The sequence below is a fragment of the Corapipo altera genome, unplaced genomic scaffold (assembly GCF_003945725.1).
Source record: "Corapipo altera isolate COAL_440 unplaced genomic scaffold, ASM394572v1 23, whole genome shotgun sequence".
Taxonomy (NCBI): domain Eukaryota; kingdom Metazoa; phylum Chordata; class Aves; order Passeriformes; family Pipridae; genus Corapipo; species Corapipo altera.
The window spans coordinates 13,028,670-13,046,055 of record NW_020884878.1 but is presented as its reverse complement, the minus strand read 5'-3'; the positions used below and the strand labels follow the sequence as shown (position 1 = coordinate 13,046,055).

Below are 17,386 nucleotides of genomic sequence, written 5' to 3'. Positions count from 1 at the left end.
AATTTGCATCAAATTTCTCCTAGAGATAAGTATTTTAACTGAACTAAGCCATGCATTTGAGTTCTTAAATAAGAGTTATTCTGTTGGAAAAAACCCGTCATTCAATGGGAGTGCTAAGCACTGTAGGGAATAAAATAAGAAAACAGAAGTTGCTGAAACTTTCTGATACATCAGTTGCCAACATTCTCATTAGCTAACAGTAACTGATGCAGCTCATAAAGTGGAACCCTTGGGACCTAGGGAGGCTGTTGGATGTTGATAATTTAAAACTGACTGTTGCATTCAGGAGGTTGCTATGAGCAAACTTATTCCAACAATCTCATCCTTAAATGAGCAACAGAGGACTTCACCACCAGTGTTTTTCAAAATGATAGTATTACTTTTGCTGACCTATTTATTACATGTTAAAAGGTACTACAAATCCCTACTACTTTTAAAGGTGATAAAGCTCACTTGAACAACCTCGATATAAAAATCTTCATTCTATAAAATTGCACTTACCAGGAGAAAATCGGATCTCTGAAATAACATCTTTTCTGTGCTGGAAAGAGACTAGATCCTCCAGGGTATCTGCATTAACTATCAAAAAACTTCCATCATTGAGACCAACGGCTAATGCTTTTCCATCAGGAGAAAAGCAGCAACATCTGCCCCCTACAAAGAATACAGAAATGGCATTCAGGTTCAATTTACAGTGCATTATCCTTCTTTTAGATCTATTTTTTCATTAGGAAAACTATTCTTATAGTACAAAACTTTCAAGGATGTTTTCCTGATGCTGCCAAGACAATTTCCAAACTGCACTAGCACACACAAGCTATTGGCAAACCAACAGGTACACAGTCCAGAAAACTAAATTACATTTATTTGCATATTAATTGACATATGTTCCACATTAGTAATACAGATTAAACACTACTGTCTGCATATTTTTAGTTTGCTCTTTTTCTTAGTATCTGGCACTGGTTGGTTGTTACCATTTGCTTTGGTAAGGAGAGCACAGCTGGAAAAGCTCTTCTGGACTCCCAGAATCCACTCATTTGCTATCACAAATGCTAAGTCACTAAGTCATAAAATCCTTCCAATAGACATGTAAAGTGTCATTTGAAAAACAGCTTAATTTACAATCTAAATTTATATATAGTCAGCTTATGTAGACTTGTTTTCATGCCAGAATTTTCCATTACCATAAATATTTTCCCTTACTATTTGTTTCTCTGATTAACTTGTAGGCAGCAGCACTTAATTTAGATGGCTCCACCACAAAGCTCCTCATTCATTATCCTGTAGCTCTTCTCCATCCTCAGCTTTTAGTTTAATTTCATTCAGCTGAACACAGATGAAAAATGTACACCAAAAATATCCTGAGTTGTGTCTTGTAAATCACATGAATATTCCAATATGTCTTGGGACATGTAATTGTCATCCTGCAACTAGTTACAACATCTTGAGCTTTCTGCTCCTTAGTTATTCCTGAGCTATGCAGAAATTTTTCTTGAATTGATCTTACATTTTTTAATTATCAAATATTATTTCAATTCTGCAGTCAATTCAATTTTATTTCATTACTGTAGTCTGCAGAAGTATCCATCTATTTCTGTACAGTACACAGGAACTTTTTAATATTGACAAAGCATCTCAAAATTCATCTTCTCAGCAAATAAAGTCATCACAGACTTATTCTTTTTTTGCCAAAAGTACTCTTAAAAATATTAAGAAATATGAGCTTTAAGACTTATGCAGAGTTTGCCTACCAGAAACTTTCTTGTTTAATCTCTGCTTGTGCTAGCTCATGTCTCTTCTTATATTTACTTTATCAATCTAAATAATCTTCAACTAAGCTTCCTACTATGTCAGAATCAAACTGCATTGCTGAATACCAAACAGATAAAAACTATTGTATTCCTTTGTCGAGCAAACCATATATATCATTACAAGATTGTTAAAGCCAGTCTGGTCTTATCCTAAAAAAAGTCACCTTATATGATGTCACTAACAACAGACTTTCCATCTGTCAAAATAGAATTTAGTTATATAGTAAACAATGAGTAAAAATTTTATGATTGTTCTCTTTCCTTGACATTCATGATTCTTCTAACATTCACAAAGAAGAGAATTTCAACATTACATCTAAGATTTCTTCCAAAAATTTCTAGATTCAAAGTCCTTCACTTTGCAATACTATAAGCAATGTAGCATTTATATAATTGGCTCAACTTAAATATGTTACAATTGCAAATAATCTCCAGAACAGTACTACAGAATTTTTTCTGTACAGATTCATTAGCTTCACATAACTCCTGAAGATAGCATTAATAAAACACTTTGAGCAAAGAAAGAAATTTATTCAGTCCTGCTTTTGAAAGATTCATAATGTTTGTAAATGTCAATTGAATCAGTTAAATATTTTTTATACCAAGCATCTTACCCTTTTTCAATTTGCGAACAGCTAACATACAATGGCTAGGAGATAAATCCCATATTCTTAAGGTTTTGTCATCACTTACAGTGGCACAAATAGGTAAATGAGGATGAGTAGCTAGACCCCAAACTTCCCCCTCCATGTGACCCTGAAAAAACACAATTAATCAGATTACTTTTTATTTTAAATTGAAATATGAAATAATACATTTAAGGAAGTTTTTAAAAAAGAGAGAGAGAGAACATGCATATCTTTAGAAGATAATGAATATCTTAATAGAAATACACAACACCTGAGAAAATTATAGTAATTAGTACTACAGAAAACTGTTCCTGAGAAATAATCCTCACACACACCTATATCAATGACATGGACAGTAGGACTGAGTGCATCCTCAGCTAGTTGCTGATGACACCAAGCTGTGTGATGTGAAGTGATCAACATGCTGGAGGAGAAGAGATGCAATCCAGAAGGACCTTGACAGGTGTAACAGGTGGACCCATGCAATGAAGCTCAACAAGGCCAAGTGCAAGGTCCTGCACCTGGCTCAGGGCAATCCCAAGCACAAATACAAGCTGGCAGAGAATGGACTGAGAGCAGTCCTGAGGAGAAGGACTTGGGGATTTGGTGGACAAGAAGTTGGACAAGAGCCAGCAATGTGCACTTGCAGCCCAGAAAGGCAACTGTGACCTGGGCTGCAACAAAAGAAATGTGACCAGCAGGTCAAGGGAGGTGATTCTGCCTCTCTACTCCACTCTGGTGAGACTCCAGTACTGCGTCTGGCTCTGGAGTCTTCAGCATGAGAAAGACAGGGACCTGCTGGTCTGCGTCCAGAGGAGGGCCACAGAAATGGTCAGAGGCCTCAAGCACCTCTCCTATGAAGAAAGGCTGAGAGAGTAGGGGTTGTTCAGCCTGGAGAAGAGAGGGCTCTTAGGAAATCTTACTGAACCCTCTCAGTACTTAGAGGGGGCTTATGAGAAAGATGAGGTCACTTTTTGTAGGGCCTGTAGCAACAGGCCAAGGGGTAATGGTTTAAAACTAAGAGGATATATTCTGACTAGATATAAGGAAGAAATTTTTTATGATGAGGGTGGTGAAACACCGGGAGAGGTTGCCTAGAGAGGTGACAGATGCCCCACGCCTGGAAGCATCCAAGGTCAGATTGGATGGGGCTCCTAACAATCTGATCTATTTGAAGATGTCCTTGATTACTGCAGGGGGTTTGGACAAGATGACCTTTAAAGGTCCCTTCCAACAAATTATTCTATGAATTAGATTTTTTTTCTTTACCTTAGATTCTAATATTTTCTTTAAACAAAACTAGTTCTTTATCTATTGCACTGGCCACTCAGAATGGAGATAATGCAGATTTTCTTTAACTTCGAAAGAAAATCATAGATTGATATAGTGTAAAAACCTGCTTTGTAGACAGGCTTAAGAAATGCAGCTGTTTGGTATGGCTAAGAAGACTGAAACGTTTTTTACATAATTACAAATAAAATCTAATAACAACCTCAAGGAGACAACCTTTAAAAATAATAGCAATAATTAGGACTCAGAAAAAGTTAATAAAGAATTCAGTGGAAGCTTCACTGTTTCACACACTTCTTTTTTTTTTAAACAGAAATTTGATCTCTGTCTGTTTGAAAGGATGAACTCATTGAACAAAATAGTAAATTAAATCCTATCTCTGTTTTGCTCATTGAAAAGTCATAATGGTCTAGCCTAACTAGAAGTGATGGTAACTCATTAACTTCATTAGTAATTAAAGTCTTTGTTATTTCATAAGTTTTAACTTGAAAAATAAAATTATGTTTGTGGTATGAAATATTTGACTGATATTTAATATATACCTGAACCAGCAGAGTTATTGGTCCACTTTTATCCACCTCCAATATTTCACCATTCTTTGTGCCCACTAAAATATGACCATGTCCTAATGATATGGCACGTATAGAAGGATTATCTTCTAAGAGGAGACCTAGAACATAAAAATGTTGGAAGACCAGAGACTCTCAAGTATGCCTTAAAGAGGGTTTCTCACACATACGCACATTACATTCTCACTGTAGAAAAAGATACTCAGTAGTGAACAATAAAAACATATTCCTGCATGGAACAGCTTACATGTTTGGACTCCTTTGGGAGTATTGAGCAATACATCAAGAAGTTTAATCAGCCTGACTGGCAATCTTAGTGAAAAAATGAGCATGTGTCAACTATATTACTAAATTGCTAGCATTTATGGTAACCTCAAATCTAGCTTTATGTAAAACAGCTATGAGAATAAGATACCCTGGAGTACAATGTTTTCATTAATAAGTATTTATATTCATGATGTTTGAAAATCAAGTCTTATACATAAGAACTCAGCAAACATAATTTTTAGTCAGGGGGATGAAAGAGAAATGGCTATCCGAAATGACAAATAGGGGAAACAGTAAATTAGCACTAAGATCAAGAATGAATCATAGAAATAGGAAAAATAGAAATTAAAATGTTCATTAATTATTTCAAAAGACATTTGCATTTACAGAAAATGAAGTACCAATACCTCAGAAAAAAACACAATTCTAAATTCCTTCCCTTCTCCGAAACAAAAAAGATTGGATAAGAGATTTCATACTCAGAATCATAAGAAATACAATAGGCTTTTTTGGTTGCAACTTTAATTAAAAAAAAAATCCCCTGGGTGATAAGAAACTCAAACCTTAATTAATTTAGGCTGATAATAAGGCAAATATTATGATCTGCACCCATCAAATGTGCAAACAGACGCTACAACATACGATTCCATCCCAAGAGAAAAACAACATATTTCCAATCAGTAACGCTCAAAAAAACCATTTTAGTATTCACTATGTCAAATGTGAATTTCTTCCTACTGAGGAAAGCAATTCCACAAAGTTTTCTAAAGAAAGTATTTTAAATAGAATAAAAGTCTGTTACCTTTAGACCCAGGGGCCAAAGCAGCCCTTTTGATGGCATAGGTTTTGAGACAACGTTCAAAAGTATCATCCCAGAGAGCTACTACCCCATCCTTTCCTCCAGTGACAAATCCCTGGGGGGGAGAAAAAAAAAGAAAGAAAGAATCAAAAATTATAATCAATTACTGTATTTCCTTAATTTTTTCAGTGATTTCTGCAAATACTGAAAATGGACCATATACAACACTGTAATACACAGGGCAGATGAAAAGAACAGGAGCAACAAAATGATTGATTTCTTCTCCTGATGAAAGCAGCACAGTTCTGTACAGTCAATGTACAGAGGCTGTATGCTTCTACCATTCTAGAAAATTAATTTAATCAACACACTATAAAGTGGTTTTGCTGATATTTAGCCTGCATGTCCCTTTGGTATTTCACCTCATTACTCCAAACCAAACTTAGTACCACTCACAGAAATTTGATTAGTGCTTAAATGTTTCAAATATATGCATATTAGTCCCATTCTGTCTTTAAAAATTATCTACAAGTATTTAATGAAGCAACAGGTATACATAATATTGAAATCATTAGTACTTTCCTTTAGAGCATTTAGTTCTGAGTATGAATAACACATGTGTTGTTCAACACTACTATACTGACATTCAAATATTAGGAGGTGGAGTGCCTTGGTCTAACCTAACAAAACACAAACATATACATAAGTTCAAACATACAAGTAATCTAACTGGAACACTCATTCACATTTAAGCACATGCTTAAAGGTTTTGCTGAGTTAAAAAGAAGCTGAGAATCAGTAGTTCTTAATGATTTACAAGATTGAATGCTTCTACGAGTAGAGAGTAATTACAGGACAAAATAGTAGAAGTATGATCTTCCTTTCTCACAAGCTCACATATTCCATTAAACTTACAGATGCTTAAATCAGTTACTGTTATTTTTTTAGTAAGGGGTTATGAAAATTACTGAATAAGACATCACTGGACCACAAGGATTTGAGAAACAACTTCTACATAACAGGAGTAAGAGACATGCATAAAACACTATTTTGAATCTGAACCCCACAAGGCTTTTCTGTAATGGAAATAAGGACATGGATTCCTGAGTTTGGGAAAGGTCTAGCTTTATCATAGACTTCTTTGTCCAGACATAAAAAAAACAACAAGCAGTTTATTTACTTTTTCCAATGCGTGCATGCTGAACACAGGACCATCATGTGCTTTGACAGTTTTTATGAGAAACACATCTCTCCAAATACACACATCCCCCGTGGAAGTTCCAGAGAACGCCATCTCTTCAGTCCAGCCATATACTGCACACATCATTGTATCAGTTCTTCCCAATGCACCTATGCAGCCCTTTCTCCCAATTAGTCCTCCACCTGGTTCAGACCAAAAACAAGTCATCAGATATTTGCTTAGAATTGTTTTCCAGAAACTATACAACCTTGCCCAGAGCAACAGGTCCTTTTCTTCTGGTCCACACATGCTGCCCAAAAAATTGAGCTTGAGAACAGTTCTCACAAAATAAAATTTTTATATTATTTGGCAACTTTCATAAAAAAAAACCCTGACTTTTAACTTACTACTTGAATCTGAATTTGAATGTATTACACACATATACCCACATAGACATATGGAGACATAGTACATTTGTAAACTTGCATCTGAACAAAAAACCTAACATCTCCCACACACAGTTCATAGAAATTTGGAATTAATTAACTGGAAAGAAAAAAAATTAAACCTTTACATCCCACCCTTTTCATTATATGTTTTCAACGAGAGGATTTCTCATTTTATTTTAGAGGTTTACTTATACTGCCCTCTGGATAATAGAAATGTTACAGATATATGAATTTTATAATTTTTTCATATCTAAAATCATTTGACAAGTATAACACATAGGAACTTCTGGCTAGAAAGTCAGATTTATATCGTTACAATCCTCAGAGAAATTTCTTGTGGTGTAACACAGAAGCCCCTCAGGATCTGACACTTCATATTGAGAGGTAAAGTCTCAGAACCTCTCTGCCTTAGCACTGATGATGACTTATTCCAAAGCACATATTTCAGTGTCACTTCTCACATGAAGTGCACCTGTTCTACTGCAGATTCCAGAAACCTGGCATTTGCTAAGGTACACCAATACTCTGCTCCTCACACTGACACTGCTAAGTGCATTTCACGGTGACCGCCTTGCCAGTGTTCCACTGGAGTTTTGCACAGATGGGCTGCTGCATCAGGGGAAGCTGATTTCTGCTGACTGAGCAATGCCAGAGACAAAACTACCATTTCAAACAATTTCCTTCCTTTATTCAAAATCATCATCTCCAAGCTTTTAGCATAGTTATGATTTCTTTCTAAAGAATTTATAATAACTCATTCAGTAAATATTCTGAGACACTTTGTTCTTTCTACAGATAGCAAGCTCAGTTGTCAAAATCAATAATTTATATAGACATCAACAGCTTGCTCTCAGGCAATCTTGATTAATTTTTGTTGGAGCCAGAACTGGAAAAACCAGTGTAATTTTTTTTGTCAGAGGCTTTTCTCTCCATGATTAATCTTTGTCAGGACTTCTGTGAGTTGATGTGCATAAATTCTGCATGAATAATTAGAACATGCTTAGTAGAAAAGCTAGCCTTCTGTAGCACATGTCTGCTTTACCTTGGTTTTTAATTGTCAAGTTCAACAGAAGTGTCTAGACAAACAGCTCTCAACTGGCAGATGTATCACCTTCAAGTACTTTGTCTGAATTTTGTATGTGAATTTTTATAACCTTAAATTTATTTATACTTGTGCCTCTTCATAGAGGATGTGCTGTAAAGGTCCGTCTACCAAAAACTGTTCTATGATTTTAGAGCAGCTCTGTAACCTTTTCAGATACACTATATTATTACTAAATATAAAATCAGACAGTAGAAAATACAGGGTCTTTTCTACTTATGTACCTCTAGCTCCACTGCAAATTGATCTTAAAAAGAATTCCCACTACCGCCATAATGCCAATTAACATTATTACTGCTAGGGCAAAGCAAACTGACATACATATACAGAGAAAGGAGTTGCCTTTAATACATGAAACATGCAGTAAAGAGATGCAATAGTTATACTTTAAGTAACAGAAAATGCTGTAATTCTGAAAAGTGTCCTTACCTGCTCTACGCCAGAATTTCATGTGTTTAATTCCAACTGTAATCAATTTATCAGACATGTAAGGATTAATCTTAACAACAAAAATCTTATCTTTGCTCCCCCTGAAAAGCAAAGTAAAATAATTTAAATAAAAATATAATTCTTAATATTTTTAAATAGGCTTTGGTTTGTGGGGTTTTGTCTTAATGTATGCCTGTTCTATATTGCTAACACTTACTTTCAAATCATTAATAATAGTTTACTATGAGAAGGAAGAAAGCCAAAGAACCAACATACTGAGTTCCATTCTGTTTTCATTACCTTTCAGTCTCCAAAGCAGGTGAGCAATTATGTTACTTCAGAGATGCACTAGGATGCATTTTCTTTGCAAAAGAAAATATATTTGCATTAAGTTTAGGTATATGGCATTTAGATCTCTGACAGCTGATAATGAAACTTAAAGGAGTAAAGTTGTAAACTTTGTTTCAAAGTCTCTTGTTTTGAAAACATCTTTTAATATATTTTTTTATGTTTTTGTTAGAATAAAACATATGCTGCTATTACATTTCTTAAATGGAAATTTCAGCTGTTTCTAAAAACATTAAAACCTCTTGTTTTAGATTTCTTACTAAGCTTCTATAAAACGAATGTCTTGCTTCAGTCCTATAGTTTGAAAAACAGCTTTCAGCTATGTTTGCTATTTATGGAAAGAAATGCTTGCTAGTGGTTTTTTCTTTCTTTAAAATGTAGAAGAACCTCCAATCCCTAATTTTTGCTCCTCATTCAAAAGTGGTAAAAATATTTTATTTTCTGTTGTTTCAGACCACGGAATGAAGTAGTGCAGAAAGCAAGAAACAGTTTCTTTCCAAACTCAGTCATCTTCAAAGTACAGCCGCTGCTCGCAAAAATTCCAATCAATTCCTTTGTGTGGGTAGGAGAAATTTAAAAAAAACCAAACAAAATCACCCAAACCTGAAAATGAAAGTATCAGGTGAAAGGCTGACAAATGAGTCTTCAGAGAAGCCAAGCTAACTGGGCTTCTGAAAAATAATTGGGAAGGGAGTACTCTTCTTTATCTACATCATGTATTCAGGATTTTCATTCCTCAGTGGGTAAGAAATTCAATGCATGTTTAAAAATAAAATTATAGTAAACGTCATTGAAGAGCAATAATGACCTTAATGGATAAAAACGAAGTTGACACTTTTTAAATTGTATCTGCAGAGAGTAATAAATCTCTTCTAAATCTACACAGAACAACGTTTAGAGTACACAAACTGAATCCAGACAGAATGCGGGAAAACTCTCTCACATTACTGCTCTATTTAAAGCAATAGATCCTTAAAAAAAAAAAAGTTGGAGGTTTCAAAAACACTATTCAAAATTAGAAGTAAGATTCTATCTTGTAGATTAAAACTCTATTTTAATAGAGTTTTTAATAAACAGATATTAAATAATCTTCGCAGACACAAAGAAACTTCCAAAATGTTTAACCTTTGGAAGTTATTTAGTCTAATTTCCTGCACCAAGCAGACTTGACTTCAAAGTTACATCAGGCTGCTCAGAAACGAAAAGGAAAGAACCCTGAAGAAAAAAGAACTGCAAAACAACTTCAGATTACTATCCCAAGATGTGACCTCTGATGAAAAAGATCTGAACAGAACGTTCAACACCATTTTTGAGAAGGCAAACAGAGGTACATAGAGTGAGTTTTAAAGAAATTATTTCAGAACACGTCAAATTAAAGAAACACAAATAAACTTCATCTTCTATATCTTCTTTCTTCACCAGTGGAGCTGTCACCACAATAATTCTTGTTGGCTATCAGAGCTTCATTTATTTCTTCCAAAGAAGGTTTTAAGGTTTTGATAAATGTTATTGTCTGTATCACTCAAGTGATAGAAACTGCTAATTTATTGGAGGACTTTTATTCTTTAATCAATATATTTTGCTTACTGTCATTTGAAAACAAATCTAGGTACAAATTTTAAAAACATAGCTAAAGTCGTACCTAACTGCAGAAAGCTTTTCTCCTTTCTTCCAATCCCAGAGTACAATAGTGTGATTGTCATCTATTCCAACAGAAGCCAATCGTTTCCCATCCGCTAGAATAATAAATTTATTATTAAGAGAGTAGATAGATAACTATGTTGCAATCATAGGAAACCATATTAAAAATATTATAGCTTCACAAATATTATAAGAACATACAAACAGGTAAATAATCACATGATGTGTTTAGAGGCATGTTTTGTCATCTGTTTACTAAACAGGAAAGCACTCAAGCAATAAATACCATGAAATTTATGAAATGCCCTTAAATGTAGTACTCCTGTAAACTCTTGGAAAAGCTCTGACATATTCCACATTAACCTCCAATAAACAAGCTATTTGTGCTCACTCATGATCAATGACTTTCTGACATATATCCATCTTCAAAATTGCTATGCATCCATGCCAAAATTTGGGAAACAAGATTCGCATCTTGAAAAACGGAGAATCAAAAGTAAGAAGCATCAAAGACCACAAAGTATACATCTTTGTGATCACACATCTTCACTGTGAGTCTAGAGATCTTATCCAGTAAATCCAAACTATTAAAGAATAAATAGAAGCCAGTGGACCAGAAGAAATTAAATTTTGCTACAGGAATTCAATGTAAAAATCTCAAAGGGTTTAACTAAAAGTCTCTTATGTTAGGATAAGGTGGAGAGAGAGAGACTGGGTTTCTGACCAGAAGAATCCATAACTGGACTTTCTGAATGTATAAGTGTGCTACCCAAATGGCTTTCAGGATTTCATTAAAAAAGAAAAAGAACTGCACACCTGATCAATGTGCTCTAAAATTGGGTTACATCGTTGTAAAGCAGACACAACACTCGAGATCTGTGCACCTGCATCATACAACCAAATAAAATTCCAAAGTGCTCAGCTCAGCTGTTAAATGGCACAGAACCTGTTCTTGTATTTCCTATGTGCAAGACTCCAAAGAAGTTTTTTTAAATGAATAATCATTTTAAGACAGGTTCTCTCATTTGACATTTAACACCGCAGAATATTTTTAATACATAGTCTTCAGCGTAAAGGAATCCCAAATTTCTTAGTAGAACTGATTAGCTTGTATTTTCACACAGAAAATGAAAAGTGTAAATAAGTAAATAAATAAATAAATAAATACTTATTACCTGAAAAATCAACAGCACAAACACCGTACTGGTGATAGCCCTTTAATACTGAGAGTGGTTTTATCGTTTCTGTATCCCAAATGTGTATTGAGGAATCTCGACCAACCTGGAAATATATATATTCATAAACTTTTTTTTTCATTTCTTAGTTACTTCACACAGTTGTTTAAAAAGCACAATAATGAAAAATACTCCAAAAAGTATTTGAAAAAATTTAGTGATAAACTTTTCCTAGTATTCCTGCTGTCTGGCTAGCAGTACATTGCTCCTTTTGCTGCTTCACAAATACCACTTCCCAGCTGGCTTAGGAACATTAACCACAAGCCTTCTTGGGAAAAAAAAAAAAAAAAACCAAACAAAAAACAACCTCTTCATTGATTGCACTGTGGCATATTTATTCCATCAATTCTTCATCAATCATTACCTGTCTAAAAATAAAAGGTTATTTTTATTGCTAGTATGTAAGCTACTCTATGTTTGAGAAACCAAGGTGACTTCTGTTGCTTACTGGTGTCATTACAAGTATCTACAGGTCAAATTCTTAATGGTGCCACTAAAACAGTACTAATGTAGGTAACTAGAACTTACTAAGAAATTGAATTGAGCTTATTCTTTTCAACTATGTACAAAAGCATCATTAGTCAGCATTTACAAGGATAATTCTCAAATCTTCATTCGCGAAGCCCAGCCATGACAAGAATAATTACTGTTCCAAAGGTTTTGCACCTCAGTGCACCAAGAAAAGGCTTGTAAAACCAGAGCAACAGTCTCTTGTGTTTAAGACCAGGGGCAGGGCTCAACAAAACTATGATCTGTTTCTGGTTTTGTCACAAACTTAGTATGTGATATTTGCAAAGCTTTTCAGAATATCCACTATCAGGAAAATCTGAACCAGCGTGGCATGGGGAATTTGATTACTAATATCTTCAGGTAACATAGTACACAACAGTATATAATATCTCTATATAAAACAGTATATAATGGAGTGTATCATTCTGTTGATAGCTTAAAGTATTTTAAAATATTGTAAATCAGGGACATTTTTATTCATAGCCTTTACTACTCCAAAATTAGATAAAATCAATTCTTATATTTAGGGCTTTAATTTCTTAACTGACCTACAGAGTTATGTTAATCTCAAACATTTTTACAGAAATCAAGGGCATTATAAACAAAAGTTTATTTCTACTAAAAAACTCAGTTCATATTTCCCAATTTACTTTATAATAATAACAACAACAATGATAAAAATCATAACCATAAATAACCCCCTGCAACATCAGATCAAACCTTCAAATTCCCAGTGTATAAATATTTATGGGAAGACTTGTCAGAAAACATGAGTGAAAAGAATTTATCTAAAATTACTGTCAGGCAAAAGATAAAATGAACTATCATTAATATTATAAAATGAACTATTATTAGTATTATAAAATGAACTTTAGCAACATACATACCTGTGTTGTATGCACAAACAATAAATAGTTTGTCTATAGGTGATAACAAAACATATAACATGAAAATGAAATGCCAGACTGTAGTAACAACTGCTAACTTCATATTAGGTAATAATACATGAACGTAATAATAAAAAACAAGATACTGAGAAAATATTTCTTAATTGCACATTTCCTCCACTTTATCATGAAATGGCAACATAATGCTGAATAAAAAAATATTAATCTATTCTGAATTTAAAAGAAGTTTAAAAAACGATGAAGTAAAACTCTTATCAGATTATAAGGAACTGTAAAAAACACTTATTGTGTCAGTTTTTTACCAAGATTCCATCTGCAACAGAAAAGCAGTCCTTCACCTGAATAAGTATAGACTGGACATTCTTCCTCCAAGATAGGCCTTTCTAAACTCAATAGTAAAAACTTCACATTGTTATGGAAGATAAAAATGCATCCTACCTGGCCTGTTGCCACATAGTCCTTTAAGGGATGAATAGCAAGGCAAAGAATGTCATCATCGTGACCCAGATAAAAGCGCTGTGTGTTCTGCTGTCGGTTGTACACCACTCCCACCGCTGCCACATGATACACGATTTCACCCGTCTGCGTGTAAAATAAATTGCTTCGGCAGTCATAACCTCTGTAACTAATTAGAGAAAAAAGTTTGTTCACCAAGGTCATAAATATATATAACGAGTCCGAGATAAAATTATTCAAGATGCATTTTGCACATGTAAAAATCAGATTACTTACCAATTACTGTTTTGGTAAGATTATAACATATTTTCCAAAAGGAACACCAATTTAACAATTTAATTTCCTATTCAGACATCAGTACTACTAGCATTAGTTTAAAAGTGGCATTTAATAGTTACTCTCCACAGCTAGTTTAGAAGTGAAAGTAATAGCTAGTAATTTTTTCAGACCACATGGAGAAGTTGGGCATGCAACATACAACTAAATGAAATAGAAAATGTCCAAAGTGTTAGTTTTGGCTCTCTCTTACTGCTCAAAACTCAGGCAGAAAAAGATTCCACAAGAATGTAGACAACTAAAAGTTTCTGGAAACTTGATAACAGAAAACAAATGCACAAATTTTCTTCTAGAACAATTTCTTTCTTTGAAGGAAAACCTGTCTTCTTCCTGCACTGATACAGCAACTGGCATGAATAGGCCAATTCCCAGCCGAGGTCGGTATGCACTATATCTCAGTACACGTATTTCTTCCTAGGTGTGATTCAAGATCCCATAAAAAACAAAAGTTACATTTTTCAAAAAGGCTAGAATCCTGTTTTAAGTAATTTAAGAGGTTACAAAAACTAAAAAAACAAGCAAGATTTTAACAGTATCCTTGTCAGTCAATGGAGATAACATTTAAAAATGTATAATTTAAATTTATTCCTTCATATACTCCTTACACATCCTGTTTTTATGCTAGTAATTCCTCAGCTAACCTCTTTCTGTTCCTTCTTCTTTTCTTACAGATCTTCTCTCAATCAACTTTTTAATTATTTTACAAAGATGCAGGCAAAATCTGGCTACATTTTTAACTATGTGGTTAAATTTACAGGAAGGGAATGACACTTGAATTGTTTAAAATGGCCATGAATTATCTTCATTTAGGGATCAAAAGCTCTACCTAAGTATTTTTGCATCCAACTTTTAACTGAACCAGTTGAAAAAAAAGCTCTGAAGATGATCAGCAAGTCATTCTTGGCAAACGAAATGGCTACACATTCATCCTCAGCAACTGCAAATTAACAGAATTCTCTAATGTTCTCAACAAAAGCAGGCCCCTTTTGCAACAGTGCATGTCTTTAAATTATCACATAAGACAGAGATGCATCTGTACACATACCAGTAAGTATCATACACAAAATGAATGGTATAGCATTAAGACAATTATGGTACAGCATTAAGACAATTACTACATATGAGACACTTAAAAGTTTTAAATGATGCAGAAATTATGCAGTCCAGGTAGATAGCTCATGAAATTATATACATTTTTCCTTAGGTACACAGTGCAGTCATATGCACCAGTGAAGTAATGAATCTTTAAGGTAGCTGACCAACTTTAGTTTAACGAATACTATTTCAAAAAACATGGATATATGTTGACAAATGCTAGATCTATGCATTACTGGAAAACAACATAGCACATATCTGGAGCAGATTTGAATACACTGGATTTCTGTTGGCTCACCTACATTACACACAATGTCACCCTATGTGATTAGACAAAAATTGCTAAAATCACCTCACAAAGTTTTTAAAGAGGCCAGAAGAGGGTCCAGGTCCTTCCTGCCCAGAAGCAGAATGTTGCATCTCATGAGCTTTCTGAAGATCATGAAATTCCTCCCTTCCCCATTCTCTAGCCTGCCCAGGTCCCTTTGGATGACAGCACAGACACTGGGCCTACCAACCTCTCCTCCCAGCTTTGTATTGTCTGCCACACTGTCAAGTCCAAAGCTGGGTCTCATTGAATCGCAAACAAGAAAAGTGTACATCTTAAACCAGCAAAAACTGTGATAGCACAGAAATAAAAGCTTTTAAATAAGTCTCTCTCCAACTCATTGTTTAGATTGGTATTCATGTGCAGGTTCTTAACTTCAGGTTTTGTCCTACTCTAACAACATTTCAGTGTCTTCTGAGTTACGGTCCCTTCAAGGTATCTAGAAAAATCTCTTTCCATTTTATCTGAGGCTCAGCTATATGTTTGCTTCTTGCTCTTCTCAAAGTGACCAATAAGTTAGACTCACAATACAGGTGCAGATTCTTCAGTCATGCTTTGGTCTCCTTCCACTCACATCTTTCACTAACAACATCCCCCAGCAGCAACATGTGCAGATGTTTTGAAGCTGATCTCTGCCTGACCCAAAGTGCTGCCTGCCTGCACCTTTCTTTCATGTCCAGCCACTAGTTTTTAAAGGGACAGAATATACAATGACCTAGAGTAACTATGAAGAAAGAAAAATAACCTATCACAGTATGTAACATCACCATTTTAAAGACATGACAACATTCAGTGAGGGGCAGGGATTATAAAGGCAGGCACAGTGCCAAAGAAGATATCTGAACCTATTGTTGCTTAGACATAATTTTCCTGTCCTTCACTCTGCACTGTGCTCTGCTAAACATACTGGATTTCCTTTGCAAGTACAGAGTAATAAAAATAAAAAAAAGGCAAATATGCACCCTAAAGGAGAATACTTTTTAAAAAACAGCTACAAAAATAAGTATGTTGAAAGAAATATTGCTTTCGAAATCCTGGACATTGAGCAATTTCTTACAAGCTTACCAGTCACCTATAAAAGTAAAAAGCATTGAGACAGCAGAAGGGTTTCAGATCCTCATATATGTAACCCAGAAATTCAGAATTTTTCTAGTTCATCATAACAATTTCCTACATACCCTAAAGTAAACCTACTGAAACTGAGTACATTAATGCCATGTGCCACAGGACTACTCAAAATATCCAAAATGTATATAGGATGCAGGAAAATAGTTCTTATTAGTCATATCTATAACTTCTTGTGATCAGAAGTTTTGATTTTAGCTAATTTGATCTAGTTATTAAAAATATGTACAATCAGTTGTTTACAATTAAAATACAACATATTTTGCCAAGATATCAAGCAGTGCCAACAAAGACCCTTTGTAACCCAAATAAACATATTTGGTCTTTCCCACATGACAGTTTACTGACTCCCTGACTACACAGGTACTTTTTACGAGAAGGGAAGTGATGGGCTAAAGTCGAGCAGAGATGAAAAGAAGCATATTTCAATGTAGAAGAGCATTCCCTAAGAGTCTTTTACACAGTTCCAAAATACTTACATCTCCATATTATTAAACCAATTTAGAACCAAGATTATTAGCTAATCTCAGAAAAAGCATGAAAAGAGTCAATGTATTCACACGCAGAAAACAAACCACTTAAGTAATTTACAAATCACTCCCTGTGCTCCACTGACTACTGACTGCATCTCCAGTGATGGTGATGGAAATTTAGATATACACATAAAACCCTCTACTTTTAGGCACACAACTCTGAATTCTGTAACCTAAAGCTGGGTCCTACCCACAGTTAAAGCCAGCTAAGGGGTAACTTCACAAGTAACGTCCTCTCTGGGAAAAGAGTCAAAGTTTGTCTGATGCTGTAAGAGTTTTCAAAAGTTTTATGTTACTCTTCAAAGTATGTATGGGACATTTCCAAATGTAGTACAACCCTCCA

The 17,386-nt window shown here is 34.5% G+C and overlaps 1 protein-coding gene across 4 annotated transcripts in view; it reads right to left on the bottom strand.

The window, feature by feature from the left end:
• The window catches only part of EML5 (EMAP like 5), a 112,868-nt gene that overhangs the window by 44,914 nt on the left and 50,568 nt on the right, over positions 1-17,386 (bottom strand). For all 4 annotated transcript variants that reach the window (XM_027637921.1, XM_027637922.1, XM_027637923.1 and 1 more), the window contains exons 14-22: positions 13,609-13,795; positions 11,693-11,798; positions 10,519-10,612; positions 8,529-8,629; positions 6,549-6,751; positions 5,372-5,483; positions 4,276-4,403; positions 2,429-2,570; positions 502-654 (exon numbers count right to left, since the gene is read on the bottom strand). In XM_027637921.1, coding sequence (XP_027493722.1) covers positions 502-654; positions 2,429-2,570; positions 4,276-4,403; positions 5,372-5,483; positions 6,549-6,751; positions 8,529-8,629; positions 10,519-10,612; positions 11,693-11,798; positions 13,609-13,795 — 1,226 coding nt within the window. The remainder of the gene's footprint in view (positions 1-501; positions 655-2,428; positions 2,571-4,275; positions 4,404-5,371; positions 5,484-6,548; positions 6,752-8,528; positions 8,630-10,518; positions 10,613-11,692; positions 11,799-13,608; positions 13,796-17,386) is intronic.